The sequence below is a fragment of the Quercus robur genome, chromosome 5 (genome assembly GCF_932294415.1).
Source record: "Quercus robur chromosome 5, dhQueRobu3.1, whole genome shotgun sequence".
Lineage (NCBI taxonomy): Eukaryota > Viridiplantae > Streptophyta > Magnoliopsida > Fagales > Fagaceae > Quercus > Quercus robur.
In genome coordinates, this window is record NC_065538.1 from 19,377,579 (window position 1) to 19,402,943 (window position 25,365).

General features: G+C 35.6%; 3 protein-coding genes across 11 annotated transcripts; all 3 read left to right on the top strand.

Moving 5' to 3' along the window:
• Window positions 1–2,381: 2,381 nt before the first annotated feature.
• On the top strand, window positions 2,382–7,216 carry LOC126725402 (probable isoaspartyl peptidase/L-asparaginase 3). 2 transcript variants are annotated; one of them, XM_050430109.1, is made up of 7 exons: window positions 2,382–2,539; window positions 3,038–3,209; window positions 3,688–3,752; window positions 3,878–4,264; window positions 4,338–4,396; window positions 5,992–6,096; window positions 6,821–7,216. In XM_050430109.1, the coding sequence occupies exons 1-7, from the start codon at window positions 2,483–2,485 to the stop codon at window positions 7,038–7,040; spliced, it is 1,065 nt and encodes a 354-aa protein (XP_050286066.1). In that variant the 5' UTR covers window positions 2,382–2,482; the 3' UTR covers window positions 7,041–7,216. The 2 variants fall into 2 exon arrangements, with proteins under 2 accessions (XP_050286066.1, XP_050286067.1); XM_050430110.1 differs by lacking the exon at window positions 2,382–2,539 and having other exon boundaries at window positions 3,126–3,209; window positions 3,867–4,264.
• Window positions 7,217–8,606: 1,390 nt separating this feature from the next.
• Window positions 8,607–14,503, top strand: LOC126725403 (uncharacterized). 8 transcript variants are annotated; one of them, XM_050430114.1, is made up of 12 exons: window positions 8,607–8,768; window positions 9,521–9,895; window positions 10,575–10,733; window positions 10,869–11,199; window positions 11,569–11,846; window positions 11,920–12,143; window positions 12,249–12,305; window positions 12,389–12,560; window positions 12,943–13,053; window positions 13,147–13,317; window positions 14,088–14,147; window positions 14,223–14,503. In XM_050430114.1, the coding sequence occupies exons 5-12, from the start codon at window positions 11,841–11,843 to the stop codon at window positions 14,340–14,342; spliced, it is 921 nt and encodes a 306-aa protein (XP_050286071.1). In that variant the 5' UTR covers window positions 8,607–8,768; window positions 9,521–9,895; window positions 10,575–10,733; window positions 10,869–11,199; window positions 11,569–11,840; the 3' UTR covers window positions 14,343–14,503. The 8 variants fall into 8 exon arrangements, 7 of the variants coding, with proteins under 7 accessions (XP_050286071.1, XP_050286072.1, XP_050286068.1 ...); XM_050430115.1 differs by having other exon boundaries at window positions 11,729–11,846; XM_050430111.1 differs by having other exon boundaries at window positions 10,869–11,846.
• Window positions 14,504–23,878: 9,375 nt separating this feature from the next.
• LOC126727944 (uncharacterized) lies at window positions 23,879–24,859 on the top strand. The gene has a single exon (XM_050433838.1). It carries the CDS (start codon window positions 23,879–23,881, stop codon window positions 24,857–24,859), a length of 981 nt encoding a protein of 326 aa, XP_050289795.1.
• Window positions 24,860–25,365: the final 506 nt, after the last annotated feature.

Below are 25,365 nucleotides of genomic sequence, written 5' to 3' on the forward strand. Positions count from 1 at the left end.
TTTTTAGTACTCATAATACTAAAAAAAAGTGTTTGTAGCATATTTTTGTAACATTCTTTTAAAACTGAAAACACAAAACACAAAATTAGGTGTTTGGTATGGGTATTTATTTAATTTTAGAAAAAATTGTGTATTACTCTCACTTTTTTTTTTTTATACAAGATAGAATTGTACTCTAACCTAATCTAAGTGTATATATATGTGAAGTTCCCTCCTGGAGACTTGAATCCCGGCTCTTGCCCCCCACACTCCACAAGCACTTATACTTGTGGAGTGACCATCGCACCAAGGGTGTGCGGTGGTATTTCTCTCACTTGAATACTGTAAAATAATTTATTTTATTAAAGAGAAAAAAAAACTTGTCAACGTGTCATGTGATGTAAAATAATTTATTTCATTGAAGAGAGCATAAAGAGGGAGTGATAGAGCATTGTCGATGAGAGAGAGCCATCAACTTGTCATGTCAAGTTAGTTTTGGTGGGACCCATGTTTATCATAATATTTACCACAATGTCACTGAATAATGCTACTTGAGTTCTAAAAACTGCTTTGAAGAGTTCCTTAAATACATTCTTGAAATCACTTAAAGTAAGGAGTGTTATCTAAATATTCGAACCAAAAAAAAAAAAAAAAAAAAAAAAAAATTCCTAACAAGAGTTTCCTTACCAAACACAAAACTTAAAAGTGGGGCTCGCAATTAAGCGTTTAAATTACACAAAAAATATCTTTAAGTTCTACTACCAAATGAGCCCTCCCTTTAGGGATATCTGGATGGTGATTAACGGATTTGAAAAATGTGCCCTAAACTCAAAGAACCCAAATTTCTTCCATCATATTACAAATTTATGGGATCTCAGGGGTATAACTAGGGTTTTTTTTTTTTTTTTTGGGAGGGGGGGGGGGGGGGGGGCCGAGACTAAGTCATCATATTAATTCGCAATTCAAAAAAAGAGGTGTATATATATTACTGTTTATACGAAAATTCTGTAATTTTGCATAGGCATGATATATCAAATATCTAAACAATGGTTTAATATCTTCTTTGAAAGTTATGCTTAATGATGGTCTTTTATATAATACAATTCCTCATGGTGAAAATTTTAGCAATTTCTTTTCTTCTTCTTTTTTTTTTTTTTTTTCTCAATGAAGATAAATTTGTAGTGGAAAAAAGCAAGTGTAAATGCAAGTCAATAAATTGTAATGACTAAATGGTGTAACTTCAAGTTAACAAGGCAAGCTTGAAACTAACAAGGGCAGGTGGAGGTGCCAAAATTTATTCTCGGAGGGGCCAGTCCTTTCAAAATTGGATAGGGGTTCTCAATTTTATGTAATATAGAAGAGTATTAAAAAAATTTGTAGACGCCGTGGCCCCCACCTATGATTATGAATGTAGTTCCACCGTGAAGGAGAGGGAGAGAGATACGTTGAGTAACATGAGGGGAAGAAACAACAATGAAATTGGTGGTGCAAGTGGTGACACAATCAAGAAGAGAGGCTAAGGACCTGTTTGGTAGAAAAATTTGAATAATGTTGTTTGTATTTTTTTTGAAATATACGTTAGTGAAAAAGTATGTGGAAATACATATAATATTGTTTAAAAATTGAAAATGTGTTGTTTAACAAGTTTACCAAACGGGACCTAAGGGAGTCACGCATATGGAAAGGATGTCATTTAATGCCATTTTTGTAACTTTAAATAAGTAAATATTTAATATTTTTATATTAAATGCAAATCATTATAAGTCCACAATTGGATTCAATTTTTTTCTTATACCATCAATACTTGTAAATTTCAAAATAATCAAAGATCAATAATTATCTCATTTACAAATTGCCATATCAAGTTTAACATGATTGAAATTTATGGTCAAATTTGTTATGTAGTTAAACTTTCTATTAAATTCCTAATCTCCCATTGTATTATTGAATTAAAATAATAATAATAACAATTGAATAACACAAAAAATGCTTCTTTTTTTTTTTTTTGGTATCGAAGGCAAATATTCAATTTTTGTAAATTATATTATTGAAAAGCCTATATAGTAAATTTTTTTTTTTTTTTTTTTTGAAATGCCTATATAGTAAATTATTAGTTATATAGAACTCGATTTTACAAAAATTGAGTTTCAAGTGAAACGTTTTTTTTTTACCCAAACTCTAGTTTTATGTGAATACTACGAGATTCAAAATCAAGTTAAAATCAAGGGTTTTTTTTTAAAAAAAAAAAAAAAAAACCAAAATTACACAGGCTTGAAAATTGATTTTGGAAAATTTGAGTTTAAAAAAAAATGCTATTTAGTTAAATAACTTTCCTTTTAAGTAATAAAATTCACAAGAAGTATATATTTGGAAGAAAAAAAAAACGTATTATTAACTATTAAGCCAAAAAGTCAAAATATTTATTAACTCAGAATCAGAAAGAGTTCCCTGACCTCAACTCAGTACTCAATCCTCATCCTTCGACGCTCTCTGTCTCCATTCCATGGCTACCAAAAATCTGCTCTTGCCTTATGTCATGTTCCTCACATTGCTCCACCTGGTAATTACACAGTAAAAACATAGTCTTTTCAGTTTCACTGCCTTTTGCATTTGCTCTCTGTTTGGTTTCTGAGAATATGTGTAAAAATAAAACAGAAATTGGAATGTTTCAACACCCAATTCATCCCTGAATCTGTCAACAAAAAACCTATGTCGTTGTTATGTTTTTGGGTTGTTCCCGCTTTCCCAGTATCTTTTCCCCTTCACGCTGTTTGGTTGCTGAGAATTTGAAGGAAAATGGGATAGGGGAAAGAAAGAAAAGATAGTATTTTGATCTTATGTTGTGTATAAAATGAATAATCAAACAAATCCAGCTAGTTGGGTTTAGAATTCTTCTAAATGGGTATTTGAAATTGTGTAATTCCTTTTGTTCTCCTACATTTTCTCAGCAACCAAACAATTCTTATTCGAAATTTGGTAGTAAGAGTATGAGACCCATATTTTATTTTTTTAATTCAAGTTACTCAAACTAATTGGTATTTGTTCATTGTTTGATCAGGTACTAGGACATGAAGCTGTGAATTCAGGCCAGTACCCTTTGGTTGTGAGCACATGGCCCTTCTTAGATGCTGTCAGAGCTGGTTGGAGGGCTGTTGATAGTGGCCTTTCAGCCGTGGATGCTGTCGTGGAGGGTTGTTCGGCCTGCGAGGAACTTAGGTGTGATGGAACAGGTTGGATCTTAATGATTATGTTAAATTAAGGGAAAGGCAGTATTGTTATAAATTTACATGCCCTGATGATCTAGTTTGCTTTTTCCAGCATATGATTCTTTATCATGTTTTAAAATGTTGATTGTGGTTTATTTGTGATTGTGCTTGATTTGATGGTGTTGGTTTATGGGTATTCCAAGTGTGAGATCAGTTTGTTTAGGTCTTAGTTTTCATGCTACAGAGGAAAAACATGTCAAACCAATTTAATAGTTCATTTCATGTTTCTGAGTTTATGGTTTATCAACACACTAGTTGTTAGATTTAGAGTATGCTGCATGCTTGGAGCCATTATAGTTAAAAACAATGACTACTGGTGGACAATAGAGTACTAACTGTATCTGGGTTTTTTTTTTTTTTTTTTCAGTTGTCACTATTGAGCACACAATGGATGAATTTATTTAACCATCCATTATACGTTTATGTTTTTTCTCTGAAACAGTTGGGCCTGGTGGAAGTCCAGATGAAAATGGGGAAACTACTATTGATGCTTTGGTCATGGATGGGGTAACCACCACTCACATATTTCATTTTCTTTTTTACCATCCATTGCTTTTCTCTTTATTGTGGCTTGTTTCTCTGTGCACATTGAAAATGACTATCTATTATGTGCTTGCTAAGGACATGCATAGGTGACAATGGAGGTTGGAGCTGTCGCTGCTATGAGGTATGTGAAGGATGGCATCAGAGCTGCAAGATTAGTAATGGAGCATACAAAACACACTTTGCTTGTTGGAGAGCAGGCCTCGGCATTTGCCATTTCAATGGGTCTTCCAGGACCCACAAACCTTAGTTCATCCGAGTCAATCGCAAAGTGGAGTAAATGGAAGGAAAATAGCTGCCAACCGAATTTTTGGAAAAATGTTGTACCTGCCAATGGTTGTGGCCCATATCATCCAAGGGATTCTCTTGACCTTATTGAAGGGACATGTTCCAAAGACATGGAAACTGTTGAACCAAGATCTTCTCTTGTTGGTCTTCACAGCCACGACACTATAGCAATGGCTGCTATTGATAAAGTAAGTTGGTGTACCATCAGAGTTCCTCTCATTATTTTCATTGCATTCAACTGAAATTATTTTTCTTGCATAGATGGGGCACATTGCTGTTGGTACATCAACTAATGGAGCAACATTTAAGATCCCTGGCAGGTACGGTTAATATGAGGCCTCCCAACCATCAGCGGTGATTATAAAATTGAAAAAAATTGAGTCAGTAATTTTGTTGATACTTTTTTTTTTTTTTTGGTCGTTGTTTGGTAATTTTTCCTATTACAAGTCACTGTTTACACTTATGGATCATGTTTTTAATCTCAAACATTTGGCATGGGGGCAAAGCCAAATGGTTCTTTCTATACTGAATATGCTTTCTTGACCATATGTTTATTGGTGGTAACCAAAAAATTTGACAATATGACTAATGAAAATCAGTTTATTAGAAATTAGTTTGGTTCAGAAATGATGTAAAGATCAATAGTATATGTTAGATAAGCTTCTGTAGTGGGACAAATTTTCTTGAGTACTAGGTCTGGCATTGCAAAATCCTGTGTGCCAGTATGATTGCAGCATGCGTAATTTACATACCAGTGTGATTGCAACAATTCACCTGTCATCATTTCCTTTAGAAACCCTGAATGTGAGAAAAAAATGAAAGGGAGCTGTTAACATAGTGACAGGAAAGGACCTAATGGTAGAATCATAGACTTATCCATAGTAGGAACTGCTGTTTTCTACAATGAAAAGGTAAATGAATATAAAATGATTTTGATATTAATAACTATATGGTTAAGTATTTTGGTAGCTTGCTGACATATAGTAAGTCACATTGGGATGATTGAAAGAATAATCACAACACTGACAACACAGTATATTCTGAATGCAATGTGGAATTGCAATGGTTGATGATCTGTTTTAGTTTGACAATTTATTTGGAAGGTTTAGTTTTCGCACCTTTTCTACTCACCCTTTCCATCCAAAAAAGACAGATTATAAAAAATTTCCCAGGTTAGAGACTCTATCCTCACTGTCCTTTCAGCTGGGTCTTTTGATGAATAAATTAACAGAAAAGAAGGGAACAAGTCATGAATAATGAACATTTTACTGTCAAACTACCAGAAAATGTAAAGGATAGCTGATAGTTCTAAGGCTTAGAGTATGGCGAAATTCATCTATATCTCTACATTGTTAACTTTGGTCTTCTCTGAGAGGACTAATGAGGGAGTATAATTAAAATATAAGATAAAACTCCATCTTCTAAAGATCATATTCTGATCAACAACTAGTTAGAGGATATGAGATCTTGAAGGCTAAAGCTTGTGGACTTTTTAGTTGATTATATCACATTGTTGTTCTTTGATGAGTGAAATCTTATGTCTGTCCATATTGCATGATGAACTGTAGTGTAACCATTGTCAGAAATTTTTCTATCCTGCAAACGAATAACGTGCATCACGGAAATGATGAGGACGTGAGATTCAAGCTCCACTAGAAAGTACCATTGTTGTTACTATTTTTTTTGTTTGGCATTTTGTGCAGTACATGTATCAGAACAGAAAATGGAGTATTTTTTTTTTCTGGTCTCTTTTTCTTCTATAACTTTTTAATTCAATGGTAATTTGAGCTTATAAATTTCAATAAAACAGATGTTTCATATCATGAAAGTAGAGCAGGTCTATGCCAATTAGTGAGGATGTGCTATATAAGTCTTTTTAAGAAATCACTGAATGGAAGTTTTTCCTTGACTGCAGGGTAGGTGATGGGCCCATCACAGGATCTTCAGCATATGCTGATGATGAAATTGGTGCATGTGGTGCAACTGGGGATGGTGACATTATGATGCGTTTCCTTCCATGGTAATGTAAAGTTTTTAACTTCCAGTTTTGGGATTGTTTGTGTTACTGGTTGTTTTTTATCATTCATAAGCAAAATCACACAAGTTCTTTGAATATCTGGGAAGCACTGGAATAAATACTGAAAAACATCAACATCAACATCAATATCAGTTTCTTTTTATTTTTCTTTTTCTTTTTTACCTGACAAAGTTAATGTTAATTAAGAATTTGAGTTACTCTTATTTCTTAGTGGGTTTGCTTCAAGATATGTCTATAATCTTCATCATAATCAACACTTATGTATACTTACAAAAAGTAATCAAGATTTATGTATGATGCTAAATAAATCAAGTGACTTAAGCTTTACTAGGCTTTTCTTTACAGAGTAGGAAATCAGAACAAAATTGGATTGGCTTAATTTATTTCACTAAGCATAGTAACCTTTTTGGATGGGGTAAACTATAAACCCTCCAAACACACCAACCCAATCATGCTTGCCTTTGAGCTTGATTGCAGCTCCAAATAGCTGATCCTTTGGAAACTTTATGCACACAATTTATGAATATGTTTCTGGCTTTGTAAGGCAAGTTTGGTTGCCCGCACTCTTACCTTGTGTATCTAGTATATCCAATTATATTGTGTTCTCATGCTTGAAACAATCCATGTTTTAGCTACAGTGATATGCCTATAATAAAAAAAATCTTATTTTCTGGTCTGTGTTTTGAATTCTCCCATATGATTTCAGTTATCAGGTTGTGGAGAGTATGAGATTAGGAATGGAACCTAAGCTTGCTGCTAAGGATGCAATATCACGAATAGCGAGAAAATTTCCTGATTTTGTGGGAGCTGTTTTTGCCATTAATAAGAATGGGGTGCATGCTGGTGCTTGCCATGGATGGACGTTTCAATACTCAGTGAGAAGTCCAGAAATGAATGATGTGGAGGTTTTCACTGTGCTACCCTAAATTGGGAACTCTCTTATATTGACTGTTAGCTTGATACTTCATGTGTAGTATTAATGTGCTTGGTTTTTCTAATTATTGCTAAAAGTGATATGGAATTATTGTACTTGAATGATATTAATACGGCTAGACTTACCGTAGAAAATTTATATGATGTTTTCACACATATCTTTGAATTAGAGTGTTGTACCTTTTATAATAAGAATGTGTTAGCTTGAAAGGGATACCTATATACTGCTAAAGAGAGGATGGGGGGCGAAGATGGTGGCAGATGGCAATGTCAGAGGTGATTCAGCAATGGGGGGAGAGAGGAAAATATGAAAAAACAAAAGAAAATAGAAAAAAGAAAAAAGAGAATATTTTCCCCCCTTTTGTGTTAGAACTATGTTGTTTTGATCTTGGCAGTTAATAGACATGTCAACAATGGATATAGACATAAGGGTTTGTTTTAAGGGCAAATCTTCCATCCAGTGCAATGGACAATACACAATGTAGACACGTGACCAAATTTGAACGCTGTGTCCGCATCCGCATCCGTATCATGTTGGGTCCAAAGCACTAGACTTAAGCTTAAAACAACATAAAATGCAACTTTTTTTTTTTTTTTTTTTTTTTGATAGGATAAAATGCAACTTGTTCTCCAAACCTTCCCAATGATGACTCATCAGATACACCTGCCGGCTGTCTCCATATGGGAAATTGATTAAAGTTCATAAAACAGAAAGAGGCCTTGACTGGATACGACGTCTAAGGTGTAAGCGTGGATATGTGTGTTCTCTCGTCTCCGGCATGCACACTGATGAGCTCACAGAGCAGAAGTGACTCGTTCTCCAAACAAACTAAAGTTTAAAAGAAAACGACAAACACTGGCAAGAAAAGTAGCTTTGCTAGGTAAAAGTTATGGTGTCACAAAGCTTATCATCGCCATGTGTCTTATTGGCCCAATGGACATTGCACTTGTGTATAGTTTAGTTAGTTACAGCTTCCAAAACCATATGATTGGATTTGATTAAGAAATCTAAAACACAACAGTTAAAAGAATTGCATTTTACTATCTTTGTTGTTGAATTGCAGTTCTTACCCCCATAGTATTCTCAAAAAAAAAAAAAAAAAAAAGATTCTCTATCATTAATTTATGGTACCTTATCGAGGCTAAGACCCTTTTATAATTGTTTTTTTTTTTAAATAAAAATAGTCGTCACTATTTGAAATTAAGAATGATGGATTAAAAATATTTAGAATGGGAATCAAAATCTTTTAAAGTTTTTAGGTGACTTCATTGTAAAATTTTTAAGATTATATCTATTTATTTTAAAATGAATGAATTGAATGTTATTTTAAGAACAAAGAATTATCAAAGTCCTGTTGATATCAGAAACCAAATGCATGCATGATGATGAATAATAGAAAATTGTGCAGTCCCAACCTGCATTTAAAGTTAAGACAACAATATTTATTTCTTCAATTGTTTTATAGAGTATATACGTTACAACCCATAGTTTGCACCAGTCCAAAAGCTTCGAAAATAAAACGGCTGGCGGGAGATAAATCCAATGACAAAAGATACATACACTAAAGAAAGTTTATTTCTTTAACTACCTCGATGGCTACACTCCAAACCTCTCCATTGAACGTTCACTTGCTAAGCTCACATTTCCTTCTCTTTCCTCTTTCTTCTTTTTCCATGGCTTCCCAGTTGTCTTTGCAACTTCCACAATTCTTTTACTACTCGTAAGCTCTCTCTCTCTCTCTCTCTCTCTCTCTCTCTCTCTCTGTACTTTTTACTTTATCAAAACAATATCTTTGCATTCATTAACTATTTTCATATCTGGGTTATGTTTTTATAGCTAAAAATTTTAATGAGCCGTATGTGATTTGAGCTTTTGTTTGTGGAAAATGTAAATTTTTAAGATTAATTTTTTTTTAATATCTAACCTTTTTGCGTCAAATTTTTGTTGTTGTTACCTTTATTTTTTTTCTAAAAATGTTTACAGAAGAGTTTAGTGCTTAAGATGTTAACTCTGCTGGTTGGTATTATCTTTGAGTTTTTTTTTTTCAACAAGTGGGAGGGGATTTGAACCCATATTTTCCTCTCAGAGAATTGGCCAATACCACTGAGCCATAAAGCTCTTGGCATATATTTCTATGGAGATTTTAGGCCCTGAAGCAATTGTAAATTTAATTACTAATGTTGTATTATGTAGGGGGAAGTTATTGAAAGGAAAGAGAATCGGAACTGAATGAGAAACTAAAAAGTTTACTAAATGCAATTGTTTAACATGAGTTAGCTTTTAAAGTTTTTGAAAGCAAAATTATAAGACCTCTGGTTTGTCAATCATTTTCCTCCATTTTCTAAGTATCCAGATTTTCGACTAGAGATAAATAAGCCCCATTAACTTAATAATGAAAATGTTGCAAACAATTTCTCCTTAACTCCACCTATGATATTATAAGTAAATAATGTCCTTCTCTTTGCGTTTCAGAAAATCGGTTGGACTTGACAATAGAGGAAAGGCCATGGCAAATGCACCTCACTCGTTGAATTTCAAACCCAAGGAGCAAGGAACATGTGACCTTTCAAAGAAAAACTACTCACGATGGTTTTCTTCGTGGATGTTATTGTCAACGGCTTCTTCTCATTCTAATCAAACCAATAGTGAGAATGGTGTTCCTGTGGCTAACCATCGAAGTCCTGAGTTGGGATTTAATCGGGTGAATGGTCTTGTGTATTGCATGAATCTGCTAGGAGTTTTTCCTGTGCAGTTGAATCACTTCAGTTGTCAGGAATGGGTCCGGCACTAGCAATGGCCTGGATTGGGAAGGATGTCCATGACTGGCATAAACGTCTTGCTTATCAGGTATATACAGAAGTACTATGAAATACACATTTTGAAACGGTCCCAAAGTTATTATGTTAGATTCATCTCCCAATATCATACTTATATTGTTAGTTATATAAGTTTGGTATATATTTACTTTGATAAAGGAGTGAATATTTGTGTGTTTTTTGCATTTGGTTGTTGTCCTGTGCCTTGAGTAACAATCATTGAGAATTCTTGGTCATTGTAAGTGAAACATTACTGTTAAGTTAAAAGATTTATTTAAAACTGGAACCAGAATTATTAACTGGCATAGCTGCACAGGTTGTAGTTTATGTTTTGATGAAAATGGTGATTGAAGTGGAGATCCTTGCTTTCTCAAGAACGTCACAATGGTCCTTCTCCAGTTAGAGAGATTTAAGTATACAATGTCTTTTGCTAGAGACTTGATGATATAAATAACTCTTCAACTGTGGTAGCTATAGTACTTTCACTTATGAAAATAGAATTTACTAATCAATTATCAAATGATTTAAGATCTCAAGTATTAGAGTCACTTGCATAGTAACTGTACTCAATATCTTGGGTTTAAACTTCAATAAACATGCTAAATTTTCAGTCTCTTGTCTTGGGTTTCTTTCTCTGTTCTTTTTAACAGATGTATATTTATGACATAAGTGTTTCCTAGGTCTTACTTTTTGTTCCTTCATTTGGTCAGCTTGTCCCCCAAGGTAAAATTGTTTGGGGTGTATATTGAAAGTGAACTGAACACAAGGCACACAGGATTGGTAGAATGGTTTAAAGAGGTTGAGCTTCCGCATATAGCAGGATTTTTTCTTCCTTTGTTAAAGAACTGGTCTATGGAATATGAAGGAAGGTTTGCTCATAGAATCCTCTTCTTTTAGCATAATGTTTCACCTCTTGATAATCATCTATGCTTGTCAATTACATATTTACCTATCCATTTATTCTTCTTCATTTACAAATCTAGCCTGAGCACAAAAATATTCAGTGGTGTTGCAGGGATCATTGTGGTTCTAAGCTGCTGTACTGCAGTAGGAAAATTGTGTTATAGGCGCACTTGCTGTCCCTTTACATTGTCGATTGAGGATGCGCTAGTAGAGCTCATGGATCTTTCACACAGTCTTGTGCCAGTGGACAAATTACATCAGTTAGCCACTGAAGCAGGATTTGAAATGGACCTGCTGACCCATTTTGGTACAAAGGTTTTCCCCAGCAAGAGAAGCGAAGAGCTAGGATTTTGGATTGGGTTGGCTCAGAAAAAAATTTCAGTAGCATTCCAGAAAGAAAATTTGTTTTCAGGCAGGCAAATCTGCTACAAGGTCCATTCATGAAATAATTTCCTTATCTTTTCTATAGAAATGACAGTCTTAAGGAATTACACATCATTTCACGTGACTCTAGACATAAGCAAAAATACTCCTATCATTCCAATTCCTAATTTCCCGAAGGAAACTTTGTTTATATAACTGAAAAATATACATTTTTTATATAATACACCAAAAAGAATTCTTTGTCAAGTTCCAAAAATTCAAGGACCTTGCTTGATGGTTGATTTGGTCAGAGCTTTGATAAGCTTATACTTTCTTTCTGGTTTTATTGCTTATCAAAAAAATAAAAAGAATTTCTTTCTGGCTTAGCAACTGTACCTTTAGGATTAAATAGTTTATCTCTGTTGCAAAATTTGACAGGTTCAAGCAGATAGTTTCACTACTTTAGGAATTTTTGCATATCTTGGAAAGAGTACTAGATTGTTCTTGTCAACAATGGGCATAAAGGATCTGGATGAACATGTTAAAGACTTCCTTAGGTAGATTAGTTCACATTTTGGTTACATTCTCAACATTTCAGGCCTTAAATAGGGATACTTTAGGAGGTCCAATACTTTTCCTGCAGCTACTTGGAATGTGGTAGCCTTTTCATTTACCCAGAGCTTCCTTCCATATCAGTGTATCAAATCTTCATGGAGGTCAGTGTTTCTTCTTCTTTTATTGAAGATGCAAAATATGAATCATCCTAATGCATAAAACTTATCTTTACAGGTAGTAATTGATGAAATTGGATTGTTTGATTTTTACGCTGCATTTTCTTACATATGCAATCAAGAGCGAAGAAGATCCAGACAGTATCCCATCCAAGCAGAGAAAGAGATAATTTTAACTACAGTTTTTACTGTATGCTATGATGTTTTCTCTGGGTTTGCTCACTTCAGCCGTTCTACTCTACTGCCACTAGACACAAATTTGCTAGAATTCTTGCTGCGGAGGTAGCCTACATCATCTGATCTTTTATTCAGAGCCTTATTTGTTAGAATTTCTTAATCTACTCGAGTGGTTTAGGCTCTTAAGGTATCTTGTTGTCAACTTTTCAGTCAGAGCCTGTTAACTGTCTGTTTGGAAGACTACCGGGCAGCTTATGATAAGCCATGGTATGTTGTTTAGCATTGTCTGCTATTGATGGCACTACTTTAGAGAGGAACGAAATAATAGTTCTCATGTTGATTTTCCCTAGCAGTGAACCCTTAAAGTTTTCAGAAACAGGTTCCTCTGATGCCACTTCATTTTTACGATCTAGGGGAACAATTAAGTCATTTGTAGTCTTGGGAGCACAACGAAATCCAAATGACTTAAGGGCACAGGGATGCACAGCGAATGACACTCAACATGGATCTAAACTGAAAAAAGTATGGCTATCATATGATAACATCTATATGTAATACTCTCATGATGATGGATGTAGAAAAATGGACAAAAGACTCTCCATATTGATCTAAACCAGAAAGGGTTTTGGTGTCAAATGATAACAACTGTTGTTAACATCTTCATGATGATAAAGGGAAAAGAATTGGTAATTAACTCATAGCATTGATCTAAATGTAATAACTCTACTACTTTTATTTGCATGAATAATTAGCAGACTGCTTCATCTCCTACCACACCCCCCCCCCCCCCCACCCCCCCCAACAACACACACACACACATGCACAAAAAAAGAAAAAAAAAAGTGTATGCAAATGCATGTATGTGTTTCTTGTTGTAACAATTGCAATTATTTTCCTGTAATAGCTGGATACCATATCAGCTGGGTATGTGGAGGGAGCCTTTGCTGCTAAGTCAATTCCTCATCATGAGAGTTTAATTAGGAAATACAGTATCAAGTTGGCATCTGCAAGCTCTGTATGGGTGATACTTCCCTTCTTGTAAATGGACAGATTTATTTTAAACTTTAGATGCTAATAGCCTAGTATTGGAAATTAATTTGTTTTAAAGGATATCTGGATGGGTACACAATTGCTTTTCACAGACATCAGGGTTGCTGCAGAGCTACTCGTAAATCAATTGCGTGCTTACCAGGTCGCAGAGAGGGAAAGAAAGAAGTTAAGAAGAACTTTAAATGACATTTCTTTACTTATTCCAGTAACAATTATAATGCTACTTCCTGTAAGCACTTATTGGATCACTTTTCTTTCAATAGTTATTTATTTATTTTTTATCACTGACTCAAGAACATACCTTCTTGTGTATGAGTATGACCTTTAATGAGTTTAGCATTCTGAAATTGGACCAACCAATAAATATAGCAACTTTATTCTGACGTAATAGTTTGTGAACTCAGACTAACAATTACAAAGTTTAAACAAGCTTCACCAAAGTCACAAGAGTAGGAAACTTTTTCAAAGAACCTGATTTAATGATGACATACTTTCATCCATCTTTACATGCCAAATTTTCTTGTTTCCCATTGTTTAGCTTTTATCCAGTTAAATGCATCAAGACCAATTACAGTATTCCTTATTGTACCAAGAGCGAAATCATTGTCTATCCAGATGAAGGTTTATTAAATTAGTTTATTCTTTTAATGTAGCACTTATAAATGATGAAAGTGCCCCTTGTTCACAATGAGGAACAGCTGTAAGTCTCTAACCAGAGACAGTAAGATGAATAAAAAGTTCAATAATTGAAACATAATTAGGTTTATTAACTTGTTCATCGTGATACAATTTGTTTTGTTTTGTTTTTTTGTTTTTTATTTATTTTTTCAATCATTTATAGTTCTTTATTGAAGCTAACTCTTTTTTTCTCTCATGTATAATATGCACTTGGGTGTCAAGGTGACCTATTAATAGGGTTAAACAAAAGCAGAGTTTTTGTAAGAAACTCTAACAGATTCATAACGAAGTTGACAAATTTGCTCTCCCTTCTACGAGCAGGTATCTGCTATAGGTCACGCAGCCATTCTAGCAGCAATCAAAAAGTACATACCAATCTTGGTAATTGCCTTCCCATTGAGTTTATAATCTATTCAAGTACTTCCTGTTAATCATGCTTTCATGTACTGCATCCAGATTCCTTCTCCATATTCTTCTGAGCGATTGGATGTTGTGAAACAACTAAAAAGAACTAAGAAGATGGAAGTTCAGTCATGGAGCAACCTTGAAGATCCATCCTCTAGAATACCGTACTAATTATTTCATGGGATCTTGTTGTCTAAATGTTACTTTACAGCTCCTTATATTAACCTTGTTGCACAATCAGTACATTGATGGATGCATACATACATACGTTGAGACAATGTATAGGAGACAAACTATTTACTTATCAAAGAACCGAAGTAGTTTGACAAACACATTCTCTATTGATTTATGGTTGGGTGCAAATGCGAATTTGGGGATGCAAAAGATTCAGGTTCCAAATCAGAAACCACCTGAGGTTATATATTTTCACTGGCACCTCTATAATGATGTCAATGTTACTTGGTTCAAAGCTTTTCCTGAGAATTTGACAATCAACTAAAACAGTGACATTAACCATTGTAATAGTAACTGTATAGATTTTATCTTTCTTCCTCTCTTAGCATTCATTCTTTGGGCAAGTTCCCAGCTACCCTCTATAGCATCTCATTGCACCCAAAGCATCATGCATTACCTTCCTTCTCTTTTATAATAACCATATATGTGTATTTTAATTACTGGTTTTAGGATCACATCTAATCCACTATAAGAAAATAGACTCCTATAAAAGTTACAGCTATGAATGGCTGGAATTAAGGAAGTCAATGAGGAGAATAAGAATTTGAATAGAGCTGAACTGAGCCTTGATTTGTCATCTAACATCCCCTGGAAAACTGTTGAGGTGAGTCTGCATCATCAGTTTGTGTCAAAGAGATAGTGAAACCGAGAACTAGCCAATCCTATTGTAAAGATATCAGCATTTTGGTTATTTGTGCAAACTGTACTTCAGAGTTGAGAAGCTCACGAATGAAGTGGTAATAAACTTCAACATGTTTTGTTTGAACCTGAAAAACCGGTGACAAGGTAAAGATGGTGGGATGTGAAGTTCATACAGTGTAGAGGAATACATATTTGTACATGCAAGTGCATGAATTTCGGCGTTTACTTGACGTGGCTACAAAGGGTTGTTTCTTGCAAGACCATGAAATGAGATTAGCCCCAAGATATATACAGAATCCAAATGAAGGGAGCTACTGAAGAGCTTGTTGAATGGCATGGTAAGTGTATCTTTGATATATCTAAGGATTCATTTCATGGCCTATAAGTTAATAGTTGTTGGAGAGAGAGCATAAACTGACGGGTTTAGTTGAGAACGTGCGTAAGATCAAACCTAGTCATCGTATAATATGGGCAAATTTACTTCAACTGAAAATGGATACAGATGCAGGGAGCATCACTTTCGAATGGCCCTAAAATTGACATCATTTTTATCATGTACCAACTGCAATAACTCACATTAATAATTGTGAAAAAAAAAAAATGTGTCTTTATTTATTGTTTTAAAATTGTCCCACTTGTTAATAAAAAGAAGATTGTTCACATTGAAGTTTCATAAAAAGTTGAGGGCTGTTCAGAAATTGCCAAAATTTTGTTAAAAGTATAAATGATGAAGTACTCCGCTAAAGAAGAAACAAGATTCAAAACTAATATTCCCTCTCCCTTGTGTGTGTGTTTGTTTCTCAAAAAAAGATTCAAAACGAATATTTATAATATATGAGGTAGTAGTACTCATTTTTTTTAATATGATCAACTATTAGTTTAATGTTTTACTTTCTAGTTTTAATTAATTAAGATTAATATGTTTGTTATAATTAATGATTTGGTAGAGAAGTAGAAATTTACTTGCTATAGTTTAATACAAAGTTTCACAATTAGTATCTGTAAGTGGGTGGGCTGTGCTAGTGGTATTAGGCTGCCTCCTACTACACTAAGCCCAAGTTTTCTGGATAAGAAAGTCGGGACCAGTCCAGCTTCAACTTAAGGTCCGGCTTGTGTGCAAACTAGGTCAAGTCTGTCAGGAACGTGTTCACGACAGGCGAAACTGTTTCAGACAAATTGTGGCAGGCAGACATAATAATAATAGAATATATAGAAAATATCTAGCCACTTAAATGGGGAACTGACCAAATAGCCCTTAATATCAATTATAATAACAATACTATTTGTTTTCTTTTTTATGGAAGATAAAGGAAGAATAACAAAGAACACCGAATGCTTATAATCATGGGTCTATCAGAATACTAGTGGAAATTGACCGAAAATTCAATCTGCGGGAGCATAACCACAAAGGGGAGAACGTCCCTCCTCAAAGCCGTCAATCTCTCAAGAAAGAGTCCTGCCGTAGAGGTTAACAGCCCTGAGAGAAACGGCCTTGAGTGGTTTTTTGCATAGGTGTTTTTGAATTTTTTCTTACAGAGGGCCGGATTTCATGAGGAAGAGAAGGAATTGATCTACCGGTGCATGCCCACCTTTCTAACTCTCACTATTTCTTTCTTTCTTCTCACTATGTTTTCCTTTTCTATTTCCTTCTCTAAGTTTCGTTCATGTTGTTTTCTGTTCACGGCAAGACCCTCCTTTTATAGTGCCTGTCGTGACCCGATTTTACTGTTTTAACCCTTAATTCCCTTTGTCTGGTCTAGGTGTACCGGCCAACCATCACTGTGCCGTCTGTGTGTCGCCCTCCCATTGCCAGACAAGGAAGAATATTTTGTTTGCTAGTTTGCCGCGGCACCCTTTCCTACCACGGTTTGGGTTATTTCTCTCTCTTTATCCCTAATGGCATGCACCTAATGGTTCCAACTCAGCTTGCCTCTTTTGGGTAGTAAGTCATCCCAGCAGGACACCTCCCCGAAAGAGCCTGAGCCGGAACCATAAAAATAGATTTTTCCCCTCTCCCCACCACCAAACCATGCCCTCTGATCCTCTGACCCCCCGACCTCACCATGCTCTGTATTGGTTGGGTACAGGCTGGTGGTGTCTGGGCCTTGCGCATGCCTTCATTCCATATATGACCAAAACTTGCTTGCTGCCCATTCGTCTATCGTGGTCTGGAGGCTCGTCGTCCATGTTTTTTGACCTCTTATGTGGGCTGTTCTTTGTTTTCTCGCTCTATTCAAGAGCCGGGCTCTGTCTGATGATGGGCCTTACATTTCTTTGGTCCATTCCTTGGTTTCCTTTATTTCTTGCAATGTCGTACTGTTATTCCTACTGTAATAATTTAATCATGCTGGGCCTCTTTTGGGCCAGCCGTTTATTCCTTCTCTCAGTGGCTTGGCATGGCCACTGTTTTGCTTTTACTTATAGGCTCCTATGTCCCTTTGGACTTTCCTTTGGGCATCCTTGGCCCGTTTGCTTTCTTTGGGCTTCCTCGGTCCATTTGCTAATTCCATACTCCCATGAGCTTTTTACTAACTTCATTGGGTTTCCCTGATCCAATAACCTTATTCTCATCCTTGGGGTTTATGGGCCTGACATAAACCCCTTACTTTCTTAGTTTGCACAACCTTGGGCCTGCGACGGCCCTTTCTCGCTTTTCTACTTCATACACTGCCCATGGGATGCTATTTCTTTCTTTTCGCGCTTCTTTGAACCCACTTGCCTCTTCAAGACCCATTTGTTTATTTTCTGGGCCTGTGATCCATTATTCTTGCCGCTTGGGTCTAATGGTTTTGCTGTCTACTTTGTCAATTCTTTGTTGCCCTTGTTATTGGGCTTTCTTTCTCACAAATGGCCCTCAACAGTATCAATATGGTTATAAGTAATAGTAATAATAACCATATTATGTGGTTAATTGGATTTAATTTATTTTATTCAATTGAATTAGTATCTTGTAATTACTCGTTTCCTCTATTGAGATATTGAGAAATCCAGTGTATAAAACAAATCAAAAACTAAAAGTGGTGGGCTAAACTTACGGATTTAGGTGAACATGTTTAGGGAAGTTGATAATGAGGCATTAGAGTTTTAAACCAGATCTTAAACATTGAAAACAATGTCTCCTTTAAACAGTCCTAGGATACTAGCTATCTTGGCATGAAGTGCATTAAGGGTTTAGCCTTTGGCTCCTAATGCAAAAAAAGGCAGTCAACTATACTTGGTCGATAAGAGGCATGGAGTGGATCTAGTCCAATAATGAATAGACAGAGCTATTATGAATATAAAATATTGGCAATGTCTACTATGCATCCTTCTGCAAGAACATGATCTAGAATAATGCATGGGAAGATACAAGCTGAGAAACACCAGGCATATCCATTGGTAATTGGCAAGTTAATTTCTCACTTTTCTTTCAAAGGGGCATAAGTATTCATTTAACCATCCACCTAAGCAAAAATTTTAATGAATTGATTCATTCAACCTTCCACCTAAATAAAAGTTTAAAAATAATTAATTTTTATTTTTTGTATCAAAATAGAAATAATTTCATGTCTTAGCATTTAAAATTTAATAATTTTTTTGAGAAACTACTTAACTTTTATATATATATATATATATATAAAACTCAAAAGAAAAAAAATAGTATTTTGCACCAAATATGCCTTGTCAATGTGTAAATGCCAAGTACGTAAACTAACATGTCGATTGATAAATTTTTAAAATTAAGTGCCAAGTATATATTATCCTACACTCTCAACTAATAATTTTATTCCACACGTTTTATTAGTTAAGTTGCAATATCCTTATGTTTGCCATAAAGAGTATTCTTGAAAAGATAATAGAATAAGTTTTATTTTATTCATGCTTTGGGTAGAAATATATATTTTTTAAATGAAATTTATTCTTAAAAAAGTTAGACATGTTCACAAATATAACCATCTTAAGGGACAAGTACTATTTATAGGAGAAGTGTCATTTCAATCTCAAAGAAAATTGTTGTATTTTAGCATGTATGCAAAATTTAGACAAGAAGAAGAAGTGGAATATATTACCTATCCACCAAAGAATTAAATTTTCTTTCAGTTTTTTCTTACGTGGTAACATAAAAACTAAAAAAATGACTTGTATGGTATATTATTAAAACAAATGTTCCAATCAAATAGTTTTGCTAGTGAAATTGCTCGCGTGGATATATGATGAAAGGGACATCTAACCTATCAATATGGCAATGGGTATTTCTTGATCTCAAAACTTTAAATTTTATTCTTTTCTTTTTTTCTTAACTATAGTTTGACATTCCTTCTTTAAGTTTTTTGTTTCACTCCTCTCAAAAAAAAGAAAAAAAAAAAAGAAAAAAGGTTTTTGGTTCACTTTTCTAAAATAAAAGATTAAAAAATAAAAACCTTCTCATCCCCGCTAGGACAACCACCACTAACCTCCAACCTCACAAGCACTGCCACCAATCCAGACGTTTCTCTAGAGTCTAGCGCCATCTTCCCCATCCTCATCGTAACCCTCATCATCGAGATGGACAGCAGCCAGCACGAGCTCCACCAGGCCAGCCTCCTCGACACCCCCACACTCGTCTTCACTTCAGTTTCTAGAGAGAATCTTATTTTATAGGATTATGTACTTTTGGTTTTGGGTTTCCAATTTTGCAATAAATTTAGCCTTTGATTGTATAGGAAAACACGTTAAACATCTTTAAATTCAACAAAGCAAAACCCATCTTCCTCTATCCCTTTCCCTAAACTTTTGAGAAAAACAACAAACACCATTACCCCCAGAGACCCCAAAGCCAAGACTGATCCAAATTTGCTACCGATCGATCCCACTTTATGATTCAATACTGTCTGTGGAATTGAGGTTTTGTTGGTTGGAAGTTTGAATGAAAGTCATTTTTTAATTTGTTGAATGGACCCATTCGGCCTTTTTCATGGACATTCCACAGTGCCTGTGAGATTGGGGTGGTGGTCTCTAGTTAGTGACGGCGGAGGAAGTTTTTTTTTTTTTTTTTTTTTTTTTATTAATTATTTTATTTTTAGAAAGTGAAACAAAAAGTCAAAAACTTAAATTTAAGAATTAATAAACACATGACAGATTTTGATTTGTGGCTTATAGAGTGGTACAGGAGTTTTTGATTCCAAACGTAGGTGGTGAATTTACTTAGAGGATCACGTATTTAGGAGTTCAAATTTTCTGTCTCATTATTCCTGCTCCACTATATACTCTATAAATAAAAACATGTTACATGTTCATCTATTTTATTAAATACTAAATTTATATCTTCTATTATTTCAATTACCTAAATATGATGGGTTATTTATTTATTTATTTTAAGAAGTTGAAATAATAGAAGACATAAATTTAGCATTTAATAAAATAGATGAACACATGACATGTTTTTATTTGTGGAGTATATAGTAGAGCAGGAAAAGTGGGACAGACGATTTAGATTCTGTATTTAGAGCCTAATGAAGTTTTTGTTTATCTAACAGGGGAGTCTAATTTATTAAGAATTTCATTTAGGGGGACCAAAAAAAAAAAAAAAAAAATTACCCCTATTTTATAATCTTGATGCTATGAAAAATTCTCTTCCAACTTTGTTAGAAATTGCATATCAAAACAAAGTTGCCAATAATGAGCTTTCACAATAAGACTCACCATCTATGGAGGAAACAACAAAAACATAAAATAAAAATGAAACTGATAATAAGGATATTTGCATTTTTGAATAGGCATCAAGTGTGCCTATCTACACTATATCATGCAATATTTAAATATGTAAATGCATAGAGTATGATCAAATCAATACATCACTTTTATTATTTTTCTATTTAATTTGTGTATAAAATAGAAAAAATTAAAGATTACAATTTTTTTACATTGAAAATTAGAGATATTGGAGGAAACTAATAACAAACAAAAGGAGTGTTGAAAAATTTTGTTCGCCAACCTAGAAAAATGCAATCCATATTAGATAGTTCACTGTAAATTTGAGTTTTAAGAGATGTGTCAGTACTCAAAATCAACCTCCTACACAGCATAATAAAACCAACTCTGAACTATAGTTCCATAAAATTTATCCAATCCTATCTCTGATGAATATTAACTAGAGTTTTTCTTGGTACTGATTTTTAGTCACAGCATGAACAACTTCATTAAAAATGATGGTGTCCATGTGTTTGATGTCATTATTGTACTCTACTGCAGTTGATCCAATTTGTTCTGGAAGATAAATATTTTGAGTTTTGACATTCAACTCAACGTCAAACTTAATCAACTAGTTGCTCTAAAACTTGAGGGCATCATGAAACTTGCCAAAAAAAAGGGGAAATATGCAACTTCCTTGATAGCGTTAATGAGCAAACATGTGTATTGTTAACCTTCTTGATGTATGAAACTAAATTAACTAATTATTTGTTAATAAACAAATATGTGTATTGTCAACTTGCTTGATGTATAAAACTAAGTTTACTAATAATTTGTTGATCACATGGCAAAAATAGATAAATATGCATTGTTGAATTATTAACTATATAAAAAATTTTCAAATGCTTTCTTTAGTTGTTTGCGTATAATCTAAATCTATCTACATGCTTCACGTTAAGACACTAATTACTCATCTAAAAGAAGAAAATAAAAAATCCAATCAAATCAGTATTACACAAATATTTTTTTAATTTTGTTCAAACTTGTAGTAACACAAAATCTTCTAACAAAGCACTGTCATAGAAGGATCCATAAATTTTTTAATTGGGTATACAAATAAGAATATCACTGGTTGAAATAATATATAGTTTGAAATATGAGAGAGAGAGAGAGAGAGAGAGAGAGAGAGAGAGAGAGAGAGAGAGAGAGAGAGAGAGAGAGAGAGAGAGAGAGAGAGAGAGATTATCTAGAGCAATGAGTTTTATCTGACTTATTTTGATTTCTAAGGCACACCTAGTTCATGCATCTTAATGTTAAGAAAAAGAAGAATGAATTGAAATATTGTTGCTAGAAGAACATTAAAAATTTGTCCTTATGCCAAAAAAAAAAAAAAAAGGTTTGTCTGTAAGGAAAACTATGTAGAAAAAAATTTAAAAAAAAATATAAAGTGGAAAAAAAGGAAATGATTATGTGAGGTCAAAGAATTTGACAACCCCGGCTCACTTTATACTAAGCCCTAAGCCCAAAGCCCACGTCGAGGAGGAAGAAATGCCCGAGGACGAACGAGGAAAGCCCAAATGGCCTAGAAACATCACCGAGGACAATCATGTTCTCGAACAACCCAGATCTTAGAAGGGAAGAACGGCACGCCATCGAAGGCAGCCTCCCAGAGCGCCCCAAGAAAAAGGACAAGTACCGTAGGACAGCCATGGAAGCATGGTGTAGGAGCAATTCAAGGAGAAATTGTCACCTCCTCATTAAATGCCCACAACTAACGTTCTGGCCGCATTAATGAGGAAATGACTCCTGAACAGTGCGGTCTTGGTTGCTGCAACTCACAGAAGGTTTGGAAAGGTGGCTGATGGGACAAGCACTCGAGTAGTGAACTGCATGATCAACAAATGGAGGGCCAAGATCAACTGGAAGGGGGTATATAATGTGAGAAATCTTCCAGTAAAGGGGGATAGGAAATGAGGATGAGAGAATACGGTAACAATTTGCATAATCTTGGAAACCTTTGTAACCAAGCACCGAAGAAATAATAAGAACAACAAGTTCCTCGGAAGAAATGCCTGAGGACAGAATTTCATACTTTAGTCCACGTCCTTGTTATTCAACCCACTCGTAACCATGTCTAGTCGTTGTAACCTTCACTAAGGCCTAGTTCTTAAACCCATTCTCTATAAATTTATTATATTGAGGTAGTTGGGCCTGAGTCCACTCATCTAATAGAAGAAGTGTTCAAACCCAGTCCATACAATTGGCGCCGTCTGTGGGAAGAACTTATGCGTTGGTAAGGGCAACAATCAAGCATGGTACGATCAGGCCTTCATCAAGCAGGTTTGGGAAGAACAGTGCGGTCTTGGTTGCTGCAACTCACAAAAGGTTTGGGAAGGTGGCTGATGGGACAATTACTCGAGTAGTGACCTGCATGATCAACAGATGGAGGGCCAAGATCAACCGGAAGGGGGTATATAATGTAAGAAATCCTCCAGTAAGGGGGGATAGGAAATGAGGATGAGAGAATACGATAGCAATTTGCATAATCTTGGAAACCTTTGTAACCAAGCACCAAAGAAATAATAAGAACAACAAGTTCCTCGGAAGAAATGTCCGAGGACAGAATATCATATTTTAGTCCACATCCTTGTAACCCTCACTAAGGCCTAATTCTTAATCCCATTATCTATAAATTTATTGTATTGGGAAAGTTGAGCCTAAATCCACTCATCTAATAGAAGAAGTGATTAAACTCAGTCCCTACAATTGGCGCCGTCTGTAGGAAGAACTTGTGCGTTGGTAAGGGCAACAATTAAGCATGGTAGGATCAGGCCCTCATCAAGCAGGCTCCCATCAGCCTGAATCGGCTAGATCCCAACAACAGGGTAACTTTCCCAACCCTGAGCGTGATCGAAATGAAGAGAATGGAAGGTTTCGAGAAGGAAGTGTGCACACCACTCAAACCAGCAGAAGCCATTCTCGTGTGGGCAGTCACGTGCTTCAGAGATAAAGTAACAATCGGGCCATGCAACTAGAAGAAGTTAGGAGTCACGTATCCCAGAGACAGAATGATAAGCAGGCCATGCAGCGAAAGATAGACGATTTGAAGAGAAAGCTACGTCAAGAACAACGAAGGCGATCTCATTCTAGCCCTGACATGCCCTCCGATGATGAAAGCGATGATGACTATAGGCGAAGATCGAGAACTCACCCCCTGCGAGACCTTTTCTCATGAAGAAAAGCACTACCGGAGGCGTAAATGTAAAAGCCCATCTCCTAGGGGCTTGGGAAACGATGCCATGAGCAGGGCACTAGATCAACTCTCCAAATCACCTTTCACACGCCACATAGAAGGGGCTACACTTTCTCGACGATTCCAGCAGCCAACCTTCACCATTTATAACGGCAAAATAGACCCCATGGAGCATGTGAGCCAGTTTAACCAAAAGATGGCTGTTCATTCTAAAAACGTGGCATTGATGTGCAAGGTTTTCCCATCTAGCTTAGGACTAGTGACAATGAGGTGGTTTAACGGCTTAAAGACAAATTCCATAGATTCGTATAGGCAGCTAACCCAAGCTTTTGGCTCCCGTTTCGTTACAAACAGCATAGCTCCTCGGCCCTTCAGTGCTTTATTGTCGTTATCCATGCATGATGGAGAAACTCTAAAGGCCTACTCGGACAGATATTGGGAGATGTATAATGAAATGGACAATAATTTTGACGATGTCATCATCAGTACCTTCAAAAATAGTCTTCCAGCCGAGCACGGCTTGAGGAAGTCTCTAACTGGCAAGCTTGCCACCAGTGTGCCCCAACTGATGGATCGGATCGATATGTATAAACGAGTAGAGGAATACCAACTGCAAGGTAAGGGAAAAGAGAAGGTTATCCCTCAGGAGAGGAGGGATTTCAAGTCAGACCGATATAACAGCAACCGCCAAAGGAGAGATTTCGTAGGGCAATCCAGAGTAACCAACGTACAGACTGTCAATACTGTATTCCGAGAACCAGTACATCGGGTGTTGGAGAAAATCAAGAACGAGCCATACTTTAAGTGGTCGAATAAGATGGAGGGAGAGTCCACGAGGCGCAATCAGAACTTTTATTGCCAATACCACAAGGACCACGGACATACCACGGAGAACTGCAGGAACCTCTAGAACTATCTGGACCAGCTAGTCCGAGAAGGAAAGCTGAAGCACCTTCTGCATCATCCTAGGGGTCACCAAGGCCAGACCCATCAGGAACCCAAGAGAGATACTGCCCTAAGGCCACCCGTAGGGATGATCAATGTAATCTTGGCCGCGCCAAGAAGAACAGGCACGCGCCCTTCACGAGTGTTATCTGTGGCTCAGCGGCCTGTCGAGGAGTCCCGACCAGAGCCGAAGAGGGACAGAATGAATTTTCACCCAATCTTGAGTTTTTCAAAAAAAGACAAGATCGAAACCACCCAGCCCTATGACAATGCGCTGTTGATCACTCTCAGAATAGATAACTACGACGTGAAAAGAGTGATAGTGGATGGTGGCAGTGGGGCCGAGGTTATGTACCCCAACCTTTACAAGGGGCTGAGGTTAAAACAAGAAGATTTGATGCCCTATAACTCTCCTTTGATGAGCTTCGACAAAAAGCTTGTCATTCCAAAGGGCATGATTAGGCTACCCAT

What these genes read in the sequence shown, in the direction of transcription:
- LOC126725402 (XM_050430109.1), top strand. Translation starts at nt 2,483, where the DNA reads ATGGCTACCAAAAATCTGCTCTTGCCTTATGTCATGTTCCTCACATTG. An exon ending in ATGCTTTGGTCATGGATGGG is followed by an intron (nt 3,753 to 3,877) that starts GTAACCACCACT and finishes GGACATGCATAG; the next exon opens with GTGACAATGGAGGTTGGAGC. An exon ending in CAATGGCTGCTATTGATAAA is followed by an intron (nt 4,265 to 4,337) that starts GTAAGTTGGTGT and finishes TTTCTTGCATAG; the next exon opens with ATGGGGCACATTGCTGTTGG.
- LOC126727944 (XM_050433838.1), top strand. Translation starts at nt 23,879, where the DNA reads ATGACTATAGGCGAAGATCGAGAACTCACCCCCTGCGAGACCTTTTCT.
- LOC126725403 (XM_050430111.1), top strand. An exon ending in GCAGCTTATGATAAGCCATG is followed by an intron (nt 12,306 to 12,388) that starts GTATGTTGTTTA and finishes GATTTTCCCTAG; the next exon opens with CAGTGAACCCTTAAAGTTTT. An exon ending in AAAAGTACATACCAATCTTG is followed by an intron (nt 14,148 to 14,222) that starts GTAATTGCCTTC and finishes TACTGCATCCAG; the next exon opens with ATTCCTTCTCCATATTCTTC.